The following is a 15,382-nucleotide window of genomic DNA, read 5'->3' as shown; positions in this document are numbered from 1 at the left end:
CCTGGCGTACCAGATTATTGACCATGGTCAGTTGGTGTCACTGCTACAGTTGAACTAAACGTGTCTTACAGAGGAGGGTTCTGAGTGACGTCACACTGTTGTCTGGCTCTTGGAGATCTCTGTTTCCCTCAGTCTACCTTCTGTTTACCACCTTTACACAGCATGGGTGTACCGAGAATCTCTTAACACCCTGGCCTGCCAAGGAAGGAAGGAATGGAAGGATTACTCTTCTCGTTGTTGGCCTTCTCATTAATCAAACCAATTGAATTCCCAGTTGAATGTCTAGTACAAAAAATGTAATAGTAACATGAGAATTAAAATACACAAGAATGGAGGGAGTACCAGTACAATGTGCAGAGGTATTTGAGGTAGATGTGTTATGGCTTGGGGGTTATATCTGTTCTACAAAATATATGTATATCTGAATGCTCTGCAATCCTTCACCCTTAACAGACCCTGGGGGTGGTCCCAAATGGCAGTCTATTCCCTATGTAGTGCACTACTGTTGACCAGGGCCCATACCTATTCCCTATATAATGCACAGTATAGGGAATACCAGAATAGGGTACCATTTGGGATGGTGTAATGGGAGCGGTGTTCCTTGGGTGTTTCCAGTCGGCATGCGCCTGGGCAGCAGCAGGTAAGCCGCTGAAGTCAGTGACTTATGTCAGTAGCATAGTAGTTCAGGAGGGCTAATCCTCCTGTATCCTCAGACCTCACGCCCACTGCTCTTAATCACCAACAGGTTGGGAGAGGCAGCAACAACACACACGACATCAGTAACCCAGGCCTGAGAGAGGAAGAAGCACTACAGAGAAGAGGGACTGCTCACAGAAACAAGTACAGGTACATAAAAAAAACTGACAGATTATTTAAGTAGCACATTTTTTGTGATGATTTGGATTTGGTTGAGCATTTACTTGATGATTTTTTATTTGATTTCTCCTTTATTTAACCAGGTGGCCAGCTGAGAACAAGTTCTCATTTACAACTGCGACCTGTCCAAGATAAAGCAAAACAGTGCGACAAAAACAGAGTTACACATGGAATAAACAAACGTACAGTCAGTAGCACAATATGAGGATAATGCCTCTTGTCACTCCAACTGTTTTTTTCACATAAAGATGTTTTGATATGCTTGTGCTTTCGTTTGAGTAGCAAATGCTTTTCTAGAGGTGATGATAGTTCCTCTGGTGATGAGTTCCTCTGGTGATAGTTCCTCTGGTGATGATAGTTCCTCTGGTGATGATAGTTCCTCTGGTGATGATAGTTCCTCTGGTGATGATAGTTCCTCTGGTGATGATAGTTCCTCTGGTGATAGGAATAGTTACCATGTGGCAGGGGGTGCTGTTGGGTGATATTAGGCTTTTTTCTTTTTTTTGGTGATTGGAATTATCTTCTTTCTGGAGTTTTTACTAGCCTACTTCATATTACCTTTCATTGTTAGGATAGTATATAGTAGAAGAAACCTCTAGTTATCATCTTATTTCTTTTGGGCAACTGTGACTTATTAAACCCTTGTGCATCAGTCAATGTCCTGTGTATGGCACTATTGTCTTCTGGGGACATAATACCTGTCATAGCGTTGTGTGTTTAGTGGTTCTTCTCATGTGTTTCTCATATTTTTTCCTCACCTTTGCATGATGGCCATAATAGGCCTACAAGTGTTAAACAATATGGAGGGTGTTTCCCACTCTGGAATCATACAACAATATTTGCTGAATAGGTTATTCATTTAAAACGGATAGATAGGCCTACTTAAAAAAACAAATTTTGAAAAACTAAACATTTCCAGTGACGCAGTTTAACTATGGAAACAGACGACTATATTGTACAATGTAGGTCTACTGTCATTGAACTTTCCATTGTCTCGCTCTTCGTGCGTTTTAAAACTAGTTAATAAGCTTAACCGGTATGCCTGTTTAGGTCTCCAGCCTCGTCATTAGTCCAGCACCATCTGAAGCTAGAAGGGCAGCCATAGAATCAAAACAAGTAGTGCTAAAATGGGTACAACCCCTCAAACCAGAGTTTGACTGCATCCTCATGGATACACTTTTAAAATGGCTGCCAGTCCACCCATTGTGGCATCATTGACTTAAATGAGGACATTCATTCTACTCATTATGGTTCCTTGGAGCAGACATTCCCATTCAAATGAACATCTCATGGTGGGTACATCGGTGGCCATATTGGTGTACCATTAGGAATGTTGGATCAATCAAGGCTTCTCACATCCGGGCCAATATTCATAAGCAATCTAGGATCAGGTCCTGCCTGTTCACATAGGCCTAATCTTATTCATTATGATCTTAAAGGCAAAACTGATCTTAGATCAGTACTCTATCCTGAGACTTTTTATTAATACGGGCCCAGAATTCTGCGCCACATAAAAATGCATTGTTTGCAACAATGATTGTTTTCAGCTGTTCGGCCACGCCTCAAATCACACTCTTTTATATATGCCCTATATAGTGCTCAACTTTTGACCAGAAAAAAGTAGGGCACTATATAAAGAATAGGGTATTATTTTCCTTTCTAGTAATTCTAATTCTACAGTAGCAGACGTACTGGGGTTGATGATCAGCTGTGGTGGTGGAGGGGCTTAGTTGTGATGATGCTTTAGCCTCACAACACCTGTCTGCGTAAGGAGGGTTTACTGGAGTGTGTGTGTGTTTGCATTCTTTCTTTCGTATGGCAGTGTGTGTGCATGCATGCGTGCATGCTTGCTTTCTGCCTTGCGTGCGTGTGTTTTCCGTCCCCTTCGGCCAATAGGAGAGGAGCATCATGTGTTGACATCTGAGAGAGTCAGACATGGTACCTTATAATCCTTAATCCTCTTCCCCCAGATTTCCCTCTCCTAGATTGTGTAACAGAATATACCGATATAGGAAGGAAAAAGTGTATGTTTCTGGGAACCAAGAGGAGAATCTGTTTTGGTCTCCTATCCAATCCTATCAAATATTTTTATTTATTTTACCTTTGTTTAACTAGGCAAGTCAGTTAAGAACAAATTCTTATTTTCAATGACGGCCTAGGAACAGTGGGTTCAGTTGCCCCTGTTCAGGGGCAGAACGACAGATTTGTACCTTGTCAGCTCAGGGGTTTGAACTTGCAACCTTCCGGTTACTAGTCCAACGCTAGGCTACCCTGCCGCCCAGGCAATTTGTTTCAGGAGAGGCAATATAGCTCACTTGTCACCTTCCCACTTGTCTCTCGGTACCAGACCTCAACACCATATGCTAGTTACTGGAACAGCTGGAGTCCAGGTTACAATGATTGACAATAGTAGACTGTTGAAAACTGATCTCTCCTCCTCTTCCTCCAATCCTCCTCTCTCCTTCTCTTACTTCTCCTCCTCTTCCTCCTCTCTCCCTCCTCCTCTCCCTACTCCTTCTCTCTCCTTCTCCCCCAGTGACCAGAAGAGCAGCAGGAGGATGTCCTGTTTGGATGAGGTTCCTTTTAAGACCCTTCTGGGATCTCTGGAGGGACCCAGGGAAGAGGTGGAGCTGATTGCTGCCCCAGACATCACTGTCCCAGACTATCTCACCATACTGCAGGAGACAGAGGTTGGTGTGTGTAAGAGATTGAGGACATAGGCTTTGTGGCTATCATTTATTTATTTGTTGATGATACCAGAAAGCTTTGATGACATTCTACACATGGTTGGAACATCAACACAGATAGAACATAACACTCAAAATACAACACAGACAGAACATAACACTCAAAATACAACACAGACAGAACATAACACTCAAAATACAACACAGACAGAACATAACACTCAAAATACAACACAGACAGAACATAACACTCAAAATACAACACAGACAGAACATAACACTCAAAATATAACACTCAAAATATAACACTCAAAATACAACACAGACAGAACATAACACTCAAAATATAACACTCAAAATATAACACTCAAAATACAACACAGACAGAACATAACACTCAAAATACAACACAAACAGAACCTAACACTCAAAATACAACACAGACAGAACATAACACTCAAAATACAACACAGACAGAACCTAACACTCAAAATACAACACAGACAGAACATAACACTCAAAATACAACACAGACAGAACCTAACACTCAAAATACAACACAGACAGAACCTAACACTCAAAATACAACACAGACAGAACCTAACACTCAAAATACAACACAGACAGAACCTAACACTCAAAATACAACACAGATATACAACGGTGTTTTAATCACGCTGTTTTCCAATGTTGTCATCGACTTTTACTGAGTAGAAGTTAAAGTCATGGGAAAATGGCTGACGTCTCCTGCTCTTGTCTTAGTGTAATTAGGACTATTATGATACTGGGTGGCCTTTGACCCAGTCCACTGCAACACCGCCAAACCTAAATCCCACAGTGACCACCAACATTGTCCATACAGTCAAATGTTTGTGTATTTAACGGAGAAGGGAAAATATGTCGCTTCGGTTTAGTTGTCAAAACCTCGGCCAAGCTTTCTCCTTAATCGTGTTAGGGTTCGAGTAAGGTTTGTTTCCAAATTCACAGTGGCCTCAACACACAGAGTGTGTACGATGTTCTCCCTACATAGCTTTGCAGTTTGAAGCTATAACATAGCTAAATACTGCGGCCAGAAAAACTCTGCTGGGAATTGTTTTGATCAACACCTTTATATAATTAATAAAACATCAACAGAAATGATGGTTTCCTGGTCCTAGTTGTTTGTGCTATACTCACCTACTTCTATGGTCATTGGCAAGTCAGCACAAACAGATCTGGGAACAGGCTAATTTGTGGAAGTATTTGGTTGGATTTAAATTAATTGAATAGGTATTTTCAACAAAAAAAAAACTTTTAACTTCTGCCTTTGCAATGCATATAGTACGTACATTAGAAGGCATTGTAGAACTTAACATCTCTCCGACTTCTCTCGAAGCCCCAATACTGCAAGTCTCTTTATTCTTCCAGCTTGTGGGAGACAGACTATGCATCCCAAATGGCACCCTATTCCCTATATAGTGCACTACTTTTGATGGGAGCCCTATTGGCCCTGGTGAAGAGTATTACACTATATAGGGAACAGACAGCCACCTGCAACACATACATAATCTCCTCATTGTTAATACTACTCTGAAGCCATAGTCAGTGGTTTAGAATGTGATAAACCCAGTGTGATTATTATAGGAGCCTGATGTTGACATTTTATTTTCACCTCCTCTGATCTGGAGAGAGTTGAGTTTGACAGCCTCATCCATCTAAAGCCAACCTAGGTTGTGTCTCAAATGGGACCCTATTTCATATGTAGTGCAGGAAATAGAAAGGGAACAGGGGTGCTATTTGGAAAGAACATCTAGTCTGGGTTGAAGCAGGCACCTTTGTATAATTCTGAAAACACACGCACAAGAACACACACACCTCTATTGGGATCAATTCATTCATCTTGTTAACAGAGAGAACAGCTTCAATCTGATGTGTGGTGTCGTGGTGTCGTGGTTTTTGGGCATCACATGCAAGGATATTTCCTACAGTCTGGGAAATTGATGGGAAGGCAAACAAAGCCATAAATGTAGACAAAATGAAGGTGGAAAATTGATAGTGAAACATTTGCTGTGTTGCGTCCTTGGCCTTATTGGATCCTTCCTTCCTCGCTTCCTTCCCTTAATCACATGATATTGGATAAGTGTGATCCAAGTGAAAGACCAAATCGCTAAGGGAAAGCCGAGTGGGTGTTAGACATTGGCGGTGGGTGAGTCGATGAGTTGCGTGACACACGTTAACAATGTGAGGGAAGAAGGAAGCATTTGCTAGAATGACTACTTACCTGATTAATTGTTTGATTGGTTCGCCATTTGATTGGTTGGTATTCGAAAATATGTTAGTGACATAACGTGATTAAATGGTTCTCTTAAAGTACACTCCATTCATCCACCCACCCATCAACCAACAACCATTTACCAACCCATCTTCACCTCTGTCAACAGTACATGTTCAGCTTGGAGAACTGGGTGCTCCAGGGCCTCCAGGGAGGTTACCCCAGCCAGCCCCAACCCTCCGGCCCCAGATCCCCATCCGAGGTGCTCCCCTCCAGCCCACCCTACTGGCATCTCTTCAGCAGCCCCCAGGAGAGCCGCCTGGCCAGCCGACACAGCTCTGACTTCTGGGAGCCCAACCCCCGCCAGCGCTCCCACAGCCTGAACCAGGTTGACATGCGCACCCGGGTTAAGTTCGTCATCTCCGACTCCGAGGAGGAAGAGGAGTGCTCTTCGTCTGGTTCAGGGTACAGGTCGGATCAGCGTGTTCCTGGGGTGAGGAACCCACGGCAGACCTGCACCCCTAACGTCCTGAACCTACCTGTCTCTCAGAGTGGTCTGGTGACCAACCAGCGTAGGAAGAACCTCCGCCAGTACTCGCTGTCTGTTCTGGAGACCCCCAGAGAGTGTATCCAGGGGACCCCCTGCCCCCCTGGAGGACCCAAGCCACCGTCCTCCTCATCCCTACCCAGACACCCATTGACCAGGGCCAACACAGAGATTATCCCCTCCATCAGACACCACAAGCCAACACATCCGGTACGGACATGACCTCCTATTAGGAGAAATATAGTAGAGAAGTAGTATTGAAGGCCCAGAATCAAATCAAATCAAATTGTATTTGTCACATGTGCCGAATACAACAGGTGTAAGTAAACCTTACAGTGAAATGCTGAATACAACAGGTGTAAACCTTACAGTGAAATGCTGAATACAACAGGTGTAAGTAAACCTTACAGTGAAATGCTGAATACAACAGGTGTAAGTAAACCTTACAGTGAAATGCTGAATACAACAGGTGTAAACCTTACAGTGAAATGCTGAATACAACAGGTGGAAACCTTACAGTGAAATGCTGAATACAACAGGTGTAGTAGATCTTACAGTGAAATGCTGAATACAACAGGTGTAAACCTTACAGTGAAATGCTGAATACAACAGGTGGAAACCTTACAGTGAAATGCTGAATACAACAGGTGAAAACCTTACAGTGAAATGCTGAATACAACAGGTGGAAACCTTACAGTGAAATGCTGAATACAACAGGTGTAAACCTTACAGTGAAATGCTGAATACAACAGGTGTAAACCTTACAGTGAAATGCTGAATACAACAGGTGTAGTAGATCTTACAGTGAAATGCTGATTACAACAGGTGTAAACCTTACAGTGAAATGCTGAATACAACAGGTGTAAACCTTACAGTGAAATGCTGAATACAACAGGTGTAAACCTTACAGTGAAATGCTGAATACAACAGGTGTAAACCTTACAGTGAAATGCTGAATACAACAGGTGGAAACCTTACAGTGAAATGCTGAATACAACAGGTGGAAACCTTATAGTGAAATGCTGAATACAACAGGTGTAAACCTTACAGTGAAATGCTGAATACAACAGGTGTAAACCTTACAGTGAAATGCTGAATACAACAGGTGTAAACCTTACAGTGAAATGCTTACTTACAAGCTCTTAACCAACAATGCAGTTTTAAGAAAAAAAGTGCTAAATAAGAAAAATGTAAAAAATGAAAGAGCAGCAGTAAAATAACAATAGCGAGGCTATATACAGGGTCGATGTGCAGGGGGTACCGGTACAGAGTCAATGTGGAGGCTATATACAGGGGGTACCGGTACAGAGTCAATGTGGAGGCTATATACAGGGGGTACTGGTACAGAGTCAATGTGGAGGCTATATACAGGGGGTACTGGTACAGAGTCAATGTGGAGGCTATATACAGGGGGTACCGGTACAGAGTCAATGTGGAGGCTATATACAGGGGGTACCGGTACAGAGTCAATGTGGAGGCTATATACAGGGGGTACCGGTACAGAGTCAATGTGGAGGCTATATACAGGGGGTACCGGTACAGAGTCAATGTGGAGGCTATATACAGGGGGTACCGGTACAGAGTCAATGTGGAGGCTATATACAGGGGGTACCAGTACAGAGTCAATGTGGAGGCTATATACAGGGGGTACCGGTACAGAGTCAATGTGGAGGCTATATACAGGGGGTACCGGTACAGAGTCAATGTGGAGGCTATATACAGGGGGTACCGGTACAGAGTCAATGTGGAGGCTATATACAGGGGGTACCGGTACAGAGTCAATGTGGAGGCTATATACAGGGGGTACCGGTACAGAGTCAATGTGCGGGGGCACCGGTTAGTCGAGGTAATATGTAGGTAGAGGTAAAGTGACTATGGTTTACCTAGCCACTGTCACCAACGTTAGTTACCTTCTGTAGCTGTACACCATCATGAATATCAACACACGCAAAAACCACAGTCTCTTTGGATTCAAGTGTCCGTTTTACATTATTGTTGCCTAGTCATTGTCCAACTGAGAAGCTCAGAATTATCTAGCATAGTAGACTATTTTATTCATCAATCCCCTTATTCTATATTAGTAGGAATGGGTTCAGGTACACCTGAACGCCTCTATCAATAAGTAAGAATGTTTTCCCATTTCTTAAAAAAACATTTTCTCTAGGCTGTGTAGTTCAAGGCCCCACTTCCTAGTTCCCATGTGCTGTCTTTAAAAACTAAAGCACCAAACCAGATGTCCTCAGTGGGCAGTGTGATGGTTCTATAACTGGCTCTGCCTCGGAGCAGCATGGGCCTGGAAAAAGATGGAGGAATTTAAACCCCCACACTAAGTATCAGACGTATTCTCACGCCAACCACAGCTCAACAAGCTCATGTGGGATTTGCTCAACCAGGCCTCCCGATACAGTAGATCTGTTGAATGGAAATATGATAGATTGTATTTCAGACAAACGTGAAACTTTTAGATATATTTGTAAAATACATTTTTACAAAAAACGAATGAAATTCATATTTTTGTAAAGCAAATTGTATATAGTATGTTAGTTGATAGAGAAAACAGATCCTCCTGAGTATGTTAAGGTTCTTTTCCAATTCACATTTCTCAAATGTTTTGAGGGATGTGTGCTCTAAATATAGCTAGTGTAAAGTCTGTCCTTGGAATCGTCTCAAGTTATTATTAGTTCATCAGGATTAGCGAGTGGAATTACTCAGGGAAATGTATTTCTCAGCAAACCAGTCTTTCAAGGTTAGCCAGCCGTGTACATTTCGGCGCTGTCATGCACTATAAATGTTGCACTCATGTTGCGTGAATGTTGCCAGTTCCACGCACAGGCTGTCAGTCAGGTTGTCAATCTACAGGCACGTAGAGAGGCATCAGTCAGGCTGGGGTTTCAGGCTAACCCTCTCCCTTTATGGGGTTGGTTTTCTTTCTTTCATAAACTCCCCACCTCCCCTCCCCCTTGCTCTCTCTCACACTCTCTCTGCTCTTCCCCCCTGTGTGTGCAGTCCCTGAGTCCGTACTTCTGCCTGCCGGCCCTTCCCTCTGTGACCTCACGACCCCTGGGTTCCCACGCCGCGTCAGTACTGGACTCCTCGGTGGAGCTGCTGTCCGCGCTGAGCCCCGAAGAGAGAGAGCTGCTGCAAGCCATCACTGAAAGGGGCTATCCGCTCCACACCGCCATCATCGCCCTACAGAAGACCGGCCAGCAGAGCCTAGAACAGGTTCGTCTCAAAACACAGTCACAAACATTTCAGAAACATGAATTTGACCAGTTTCTAGAATGAAAGTTTCTCTGACCAAGATGGCGGTCCTATAGTTGTGTCACCGGGATGCCATGAATTCAAGAGACTAATGCTCGTCTCTTGAATATATTTGGCTTTCAGACTGTTATTTCTGGTGCTCTGTTTAATTCTGTGGTCAGCACAACACTATGGACATTTAGCATGGGCTTTTATCCACAGCAGTGTGTGTTTTTACATGACATCATTGACACACCGTACAGAGTGATATGATGATGTAGCAGCCAATTGTGTTCTAGCCTAATAAGACATTGTCATAAAATGTAGTTGAAACAGAGCTCTCTCCGATCCTGCCAGCCACATCCTCTAGTCTCTCTCTCTCCGATCCTGCCAGCCACATCCTCTAGTCTCTCTCTCTGTTCTCTTTTTCAATAGCAGAGGTGCATAAAGATGGCGACCCCATGTACTTGCCACAAATCCTTGCTTTGCTAAGTTCGCCGTATGATACACTGCGTTCCATTACTCTTCTTTAATGTTCGTCAGTAGAGTATACATGATCCCAATTTTCGCTTCAGGACGACCGCAATTAAAAACCCCAAAAAGTAGATTGTGCTGATTTATTGGCACATTGAACCATGTCGTGCGCCGTAGTTAAAAAGAAATCTGTGGATCGTGCTAAAACGTCATATCTGAATTCTGCCAAGGTTTATGAACCTTCACCATTCAATTCAATAAGATGTATCATCATGAAATATTGCCAATGCACAATAGTTTTATATCTTTGTCTTATTACCCTTTTAAAAATATTTTTTCAGTTATACTCAGTAAAAGTTATTTAAGGTGCTAATTTTATCTCTTTGGTGTCTGGAGTCTCTCTCTCCGTCGTGTCCTCTCCGTCGTGTCCTCTCATCGTGTCCTCTCCGTCGTGTCCTCTCATCGTGTCCTCTCCGTCGTGTCCTCTCATCGCGTCCTCTCATCGTGTCCTCTCATCGTGTCCTCTCATCGTGTCCTCTCCATCCTGTCCTCTCATCGTGTCCTCTCATCGTGTCCTCTCATCGTGTCCTCTCATCGTGTCCTCTCCGTCGTGTCCTCTCATCGTGTCCTCTCATCGTGTCCTCTCATCGTGTCCTCTCTGTCGTGTCCTCTCCGTCGTGTCCTCTCATCGTGTCCTCTCATCGTGTCCTTTCATCGTGTCCTCTCATCGTGTCCTCTCATCGTGTCCTCTCATTGCGTCCTCTCATCGTGTCCTCTCATCGTGTCCTCTCATCGTGTCCTCTCATCGTGTCCTCTCCATCCTGTCCTCTCATCGTGTCCTCTCATCGTGTCCTCTCATCGTGTCCTCTCCGTCGTGTCCTCTCATCGTGTCCTCTCATCGTGTCCTCTCATCGTGTCCTCTCATCGTGTCCTCTCTGTCGTGTCCTCTCCGTCGTGTCCTCTCATCGTGTCCTCTCATCGTGTCCTCTCATCGTGTCCTTTCATCGTGTCCTCTCATCGTGTCCTCTCATCGTGTCCTCTCCGTCGTGTCCTCTCATTGTGTCCTCTCATTGTGTCCTCTCATCGTGTCCTCTCCGTCGTGTCCTCTCATCGTGTCCTCTCATCGTGTCCTCTCCGTCGTGTCCTCTCCGTCGTGTCCTCTCCGTCGTGTCCTCTCATCGTGTCCTCTCATCGTGTCCTCTCCGTCGTGTCCTCTCATCGTGTCCTCTCATCGTGTCCTCTCCGTCGTGTCCTCTCGTCGTGTCCTCTCATCGTGTCCTCTCCGTCGTGTCCTCTCATCGTGTCCTCTCCGTCGTGTCCTCTCGTCGTGTCCTCTCCGTCGTGTCCTCTCGTCGTGTCCTCTCGTCGTGTCCTCTCCTTCGTGTCCTCTCATCGTGTCCTCTCGTCGTGTCCTCTCGTCGTGTCCTCTCCGTCGTGTCCTCTCCTTCGTGTCCTCTCGTCGTGTCCTCTCGTCGTGTCCTCTCCGTCGTGTCCTCTCCGTCGTGTCCTCTCCGTCGTGTCCTCTCCGTCGTGTCCTCTCCTCGTGTCCTCTCCTCGTGTCCTCTCCTCGTGTCCTCTCGTCGTGTCATCTCGTCGTGTCCTCTCCGTCGTGTCCTCTCGTCGTGTCCTCTCGTCGTGTCCTCTCCATCGTGTCCTCTCGTCGTGTGCTCTCCGTTGTGTCCTCTCGTCGTGTGCTCTCCGTTGTGTCCTCTCCGTCGTGTCCTCTCCGTCGTGTCCTCTCCGTCGTGTCCTCTCGTCGTGTCCTCTCGTCGTGTCCTCTCGTCGTGTCCTCTCGTCGTGTCCTCTCCGTTGTGTCCTCTCGTCATGTCCTCTCGTTGTGTGCTCTCCGTTGTGTCCTCTCATCGTGTCCTCTCATCGTGTCCTCTCCATTGTGTCCTCTCGTCGTATCCTCTCATCGTGTCCTCTCATCGTGTCCTCTCGTCGTGTGCTCTCCGTTGTGTCCTCTCGTCGTGTCCTCTCTCAGGCTGTTTTTCTTTTACATTACTAAAATATGTGTATTAAGATTTATCTCTCTTCAACATCTGGTTTGTAACTTTTATGTTTACACTCCTCTCTCTCTCTCTCTCAGGGGCTGCCTCTGGCTCCTCTCTCTCTCTCTCTCTCTCTCAGGGGCTGCCTCTGGCTCCTCTCTCTCTCTCTCTCTCTCTCTCTCAGGGGCTGCCTCTGGCTCCTCTCTCTCTCTCTCTCTCTCAGGGTCTGCCTCTGGCTCCCCTCTCTCTCTCTCTCTCTCTCTCTCTCTCTCTCGGGGGCTGCATCTGGCTCCTCTCTCTCAGGGTCTGCCTCTGGCTCCCCTCTCTCTGGCTCCTCTCTCTCTCTCTCAGGGGCTGCCTCTGGTCAAGGCCTTATCAGTGTCCTTGACCGTGAATCAAGTGACACATTAAAGTTATCTAGGCTAAATGGTTTAGAAAGTTTCCTAGCCTGCAGTGTGGAGGTTGCAGCCAGGGTTCAGCTCTTTTCTTATGTCCCCCCGCCCCTCTCTCTCTTTCTCTCTCTCTCTCTCTACACCGCCCACCCCTTTTGCTCCTATCTATTTCTCTCTCCATCCTTCCCCAACCCTCTCTTCCCTTTTCTGTTTCTCTCCCTCTCCTTCTATCTCTCTTTCCTCCCATCTCTCTCGCATTTCTTCCTCTCTTTCCCTTCCTCCTTCCGTCTCTCTATCTCTCTTCCTCCATCTCCTTCCCTCTCTCCCAGTGAAGAGAGAAGGCAGCTGGAGAGTTACATTAACAGGGATCAACTCTTTAATCGATGACCTCTTTAATCAGTGTAATCCCCTGCCCCCTCTCCCTCCCAGCTCAACATGTTAAAGCAGGGCCATGGGTCACGCTGCTCTCACACATATTACCTTTCACTCCGCTGATCTCAGATCAGTTCTTCTCCTTTTCAGAGTGATGTCATTAGCACAAGATTGGCCTATCAGATTATTGTTATATATAATGTGTCAATGGAATCACCTAGTGTGTGTGTGTGTGGGGGTGTGGGGGTGTGTGTGTGTGTGTGTGTGTGTGTGGTTGTGTGTGTGTGTGTGTGTGTGTGTGTGTGTGTGTGTGTGTGTGTGTGTGTGAGAGCGCGAGACCAAGTTGTCACTGCAGAAATATGATCTGATTTTATAATAATCTGTTCTACACTGCTGTGTTAGGCGTAATTGGACTCTTGCCATAATAACACACATATTGATATAGAACACCACAGAGCACAGTGACAGATTCACGATAACCACATCAGTTAATACTCAGTTACACTGAAACATTTACCCTTTTCACACTACCAATCTGTACTGCACTGACATGGTTACACATCCACCATAGTTACTGAAGCCGTGCTGGAAAGGACACTATGAAAATGAAATATCCAAGTCAGTTGAGGTCAGTGTGGTGGTGTGAAGCGGTATTCTTCAATGACCTTGTCCACCATATCTGTGGCTGCTTTGTGTCTAATGCTCATCTCTTGAATATATTTGGCTTTCTGACTGCTGTTGAGCGCAGAGACAGACAGTTACCCAGGCAACTGTTTACCTGCTAACTGACAGTAATGCTATTAGTCGTAGTAATCTGTGGTGTTGTGCTTGTTGTGTGCAGATCCTGCGCTATCTGGTGGCCTGTGACAGACTGTGTGAGCGGGGCTACGACGAGGCTCAGGTGGAAGAGGCTCTGGAGATGTTTCAGAACTGTGAGACTAAGGTAAACATCATAGATTATTCATTTATTTATCCTGGTATTCTCTGTTCACCTCACAGCTTTCCTCTAATGAACCACAAATCAATTTGAATTGAATTGTACTGCTGGATTTAAAGGAATAGTTCACCCAAAATACAAACTTACATATTGGCTTCTTTACCAACATGGAGTGTTGTCTTACCCTTTTAGCAGTTTATGGACAAGGTAAGAAAATCAACATGTCATTTGGGTGAACTACCCCTTTAACTGTAAAAGCTGCTCTATCATCTGATGGTTTCTCCTCTCTCTCTCCCCTCAGGCTGAGGAGTTTCTTCACCTGCTGGCTCAGTTCAATGAGATGGGCTTCCAGCAGAACGCTATCAAAGAGGTTCTGTTAGTCCACGAGAACCATCGCGAGAGGGCCCTGGAAGAGCTGATGATGCGTGTGGCATGACAGGGTCAATGTCTGCTCCCATGAAAAATACATTGTAGGAGACATACATGCACCAACACAAACACAGTTCCTGTTTACTTGCCTGTTTACGACAAACAATCATGTTAGCTAATGTATCATATTAAAGGGATAGTTCACTCAAACTATATTTTACTATTTGGTTCATTAGTCCACTGTTAATACAATCCACAAAAATGGTGTATGTCACCAGTCAAGTCTTCAAGATTGAGCACTTTCAGTCCAGAGCAAAAACGATGATGATGATGAGTTTTCAGTGAACTATCCCTTTTAATGGTATGTCATTTGCAAATTGCAATTGGCATGTTGAAACAATGTTGATTGACTGGAGCACACTAAAACTATACATTCTAGCAAATCAGGAAATGAACAGTGGCCTTCTAGGAAAAGTACAACTTAAACAATACCATTTACAGACAATCGATATATTACATAGTTTTATTACATTTCAGGTTTTGACATGGTATATGTGATTTGCCCATTGTCAATTTTCTTTGTCAATTTCAAGTGTCACAGCATTTGTCATGTAGTATTTTTAACTTAAGTTCGATCTGTAATACAATGAAATAAAATCCAGTAGACTATGGTTACATGCCAAATGGCACCGTATTCCCTTTGTAGTGCACTACTCTTCAACCTAGTGCACTACATGGGGAATAGGGTGCCATTTGGGATGCACACTGTGTTACTGGTAAGTCATTATCTGTATTTGTAGGGTGTGTGTACGGGGTAAAAGATGGAAACCTGAAAGAAGCTTGTAAATCTTTTTCTGTATGGCAGGTTGTCTGAAATGACCCACGTGAAGTTGTACATACTGTAACTTGCACTTTCAAATGTATTGAATGTATTTTCTATTCATTTGATTTGTTTTTGCCTATGAATCAAAAGTATTGTGTACAGATCAAATACGTATGAGAATTGAGATTTCTGTTTTCAGTTACAAAAAAAACATTTCTGATGAACCAAAATTCAATATACTTGTAATATCATACTCATGTCTCATGGTTCCCACATCATATTAGGTCTTGATATGTGTGGGATACACTTCCACATTTTTGCCATGCTTTCCCCGCTGACAACGAACGGATGGACGGGGTTACCACAGTACAGGTTTGTTATTTCACTATCAAAGCCACGGCAGAACTTAGATGGGAGCAGCCA

General features: G+C 44.5%; 1 protein-coding gene across 1 annotated transcript; it reads left to right on the top strand.

Annotated features, from left to right (window-relative positions):
- The first annotated feature begins 650 nt into the window (after window positions 1-650).
- On the top strand, window positions 651-14,226 carry ubap1lb (ubiquitin associated protein 1-like b). The gene is made up of 6 exons (XM_036964150.1): window positions 651-846; window positions 3,413-3,566; window positions 5,984-6,571; window positions 9,368-9,583; window positions 13,672-13,773; window positions 14,069-14,226. The coding sequence occupies exons 2-6, from the start codon at window positions 3,435-3,437 to the stop codon at window positions 14,201-14,203; spliced, it is 1,173 nt and encodes a 390-aa protein (XP_036820045.1). The 5' UTR covers window positions 651-846; window positions 3,413-3,434; the 3' UTR covers window positions 14,204-14,226.
- The last annotated feature ends 1,156 nt before the right edge of the window (window positions 14,227-15,382 follow it).

This window comes from Oncorhynchus mykiss, chromosome 26 (assembly GCF_013265735.2).
Source record: "Oncorhynchus mykiss isolate Arlee chromosome 26, USDA_OmykA_1.1, whole genome shotgun sequence".
NCBI lineage: Eukaryota > Metazoa > Chordata > Actinopteri > Salmoniformes > Salmonidae > Oncorhynchus > Oncorhynchus mykiss.
Note: the sequence above shows the minus strand (reverse complement) of the source record. Positions and strands in the feature narration are given on the sequence as shown.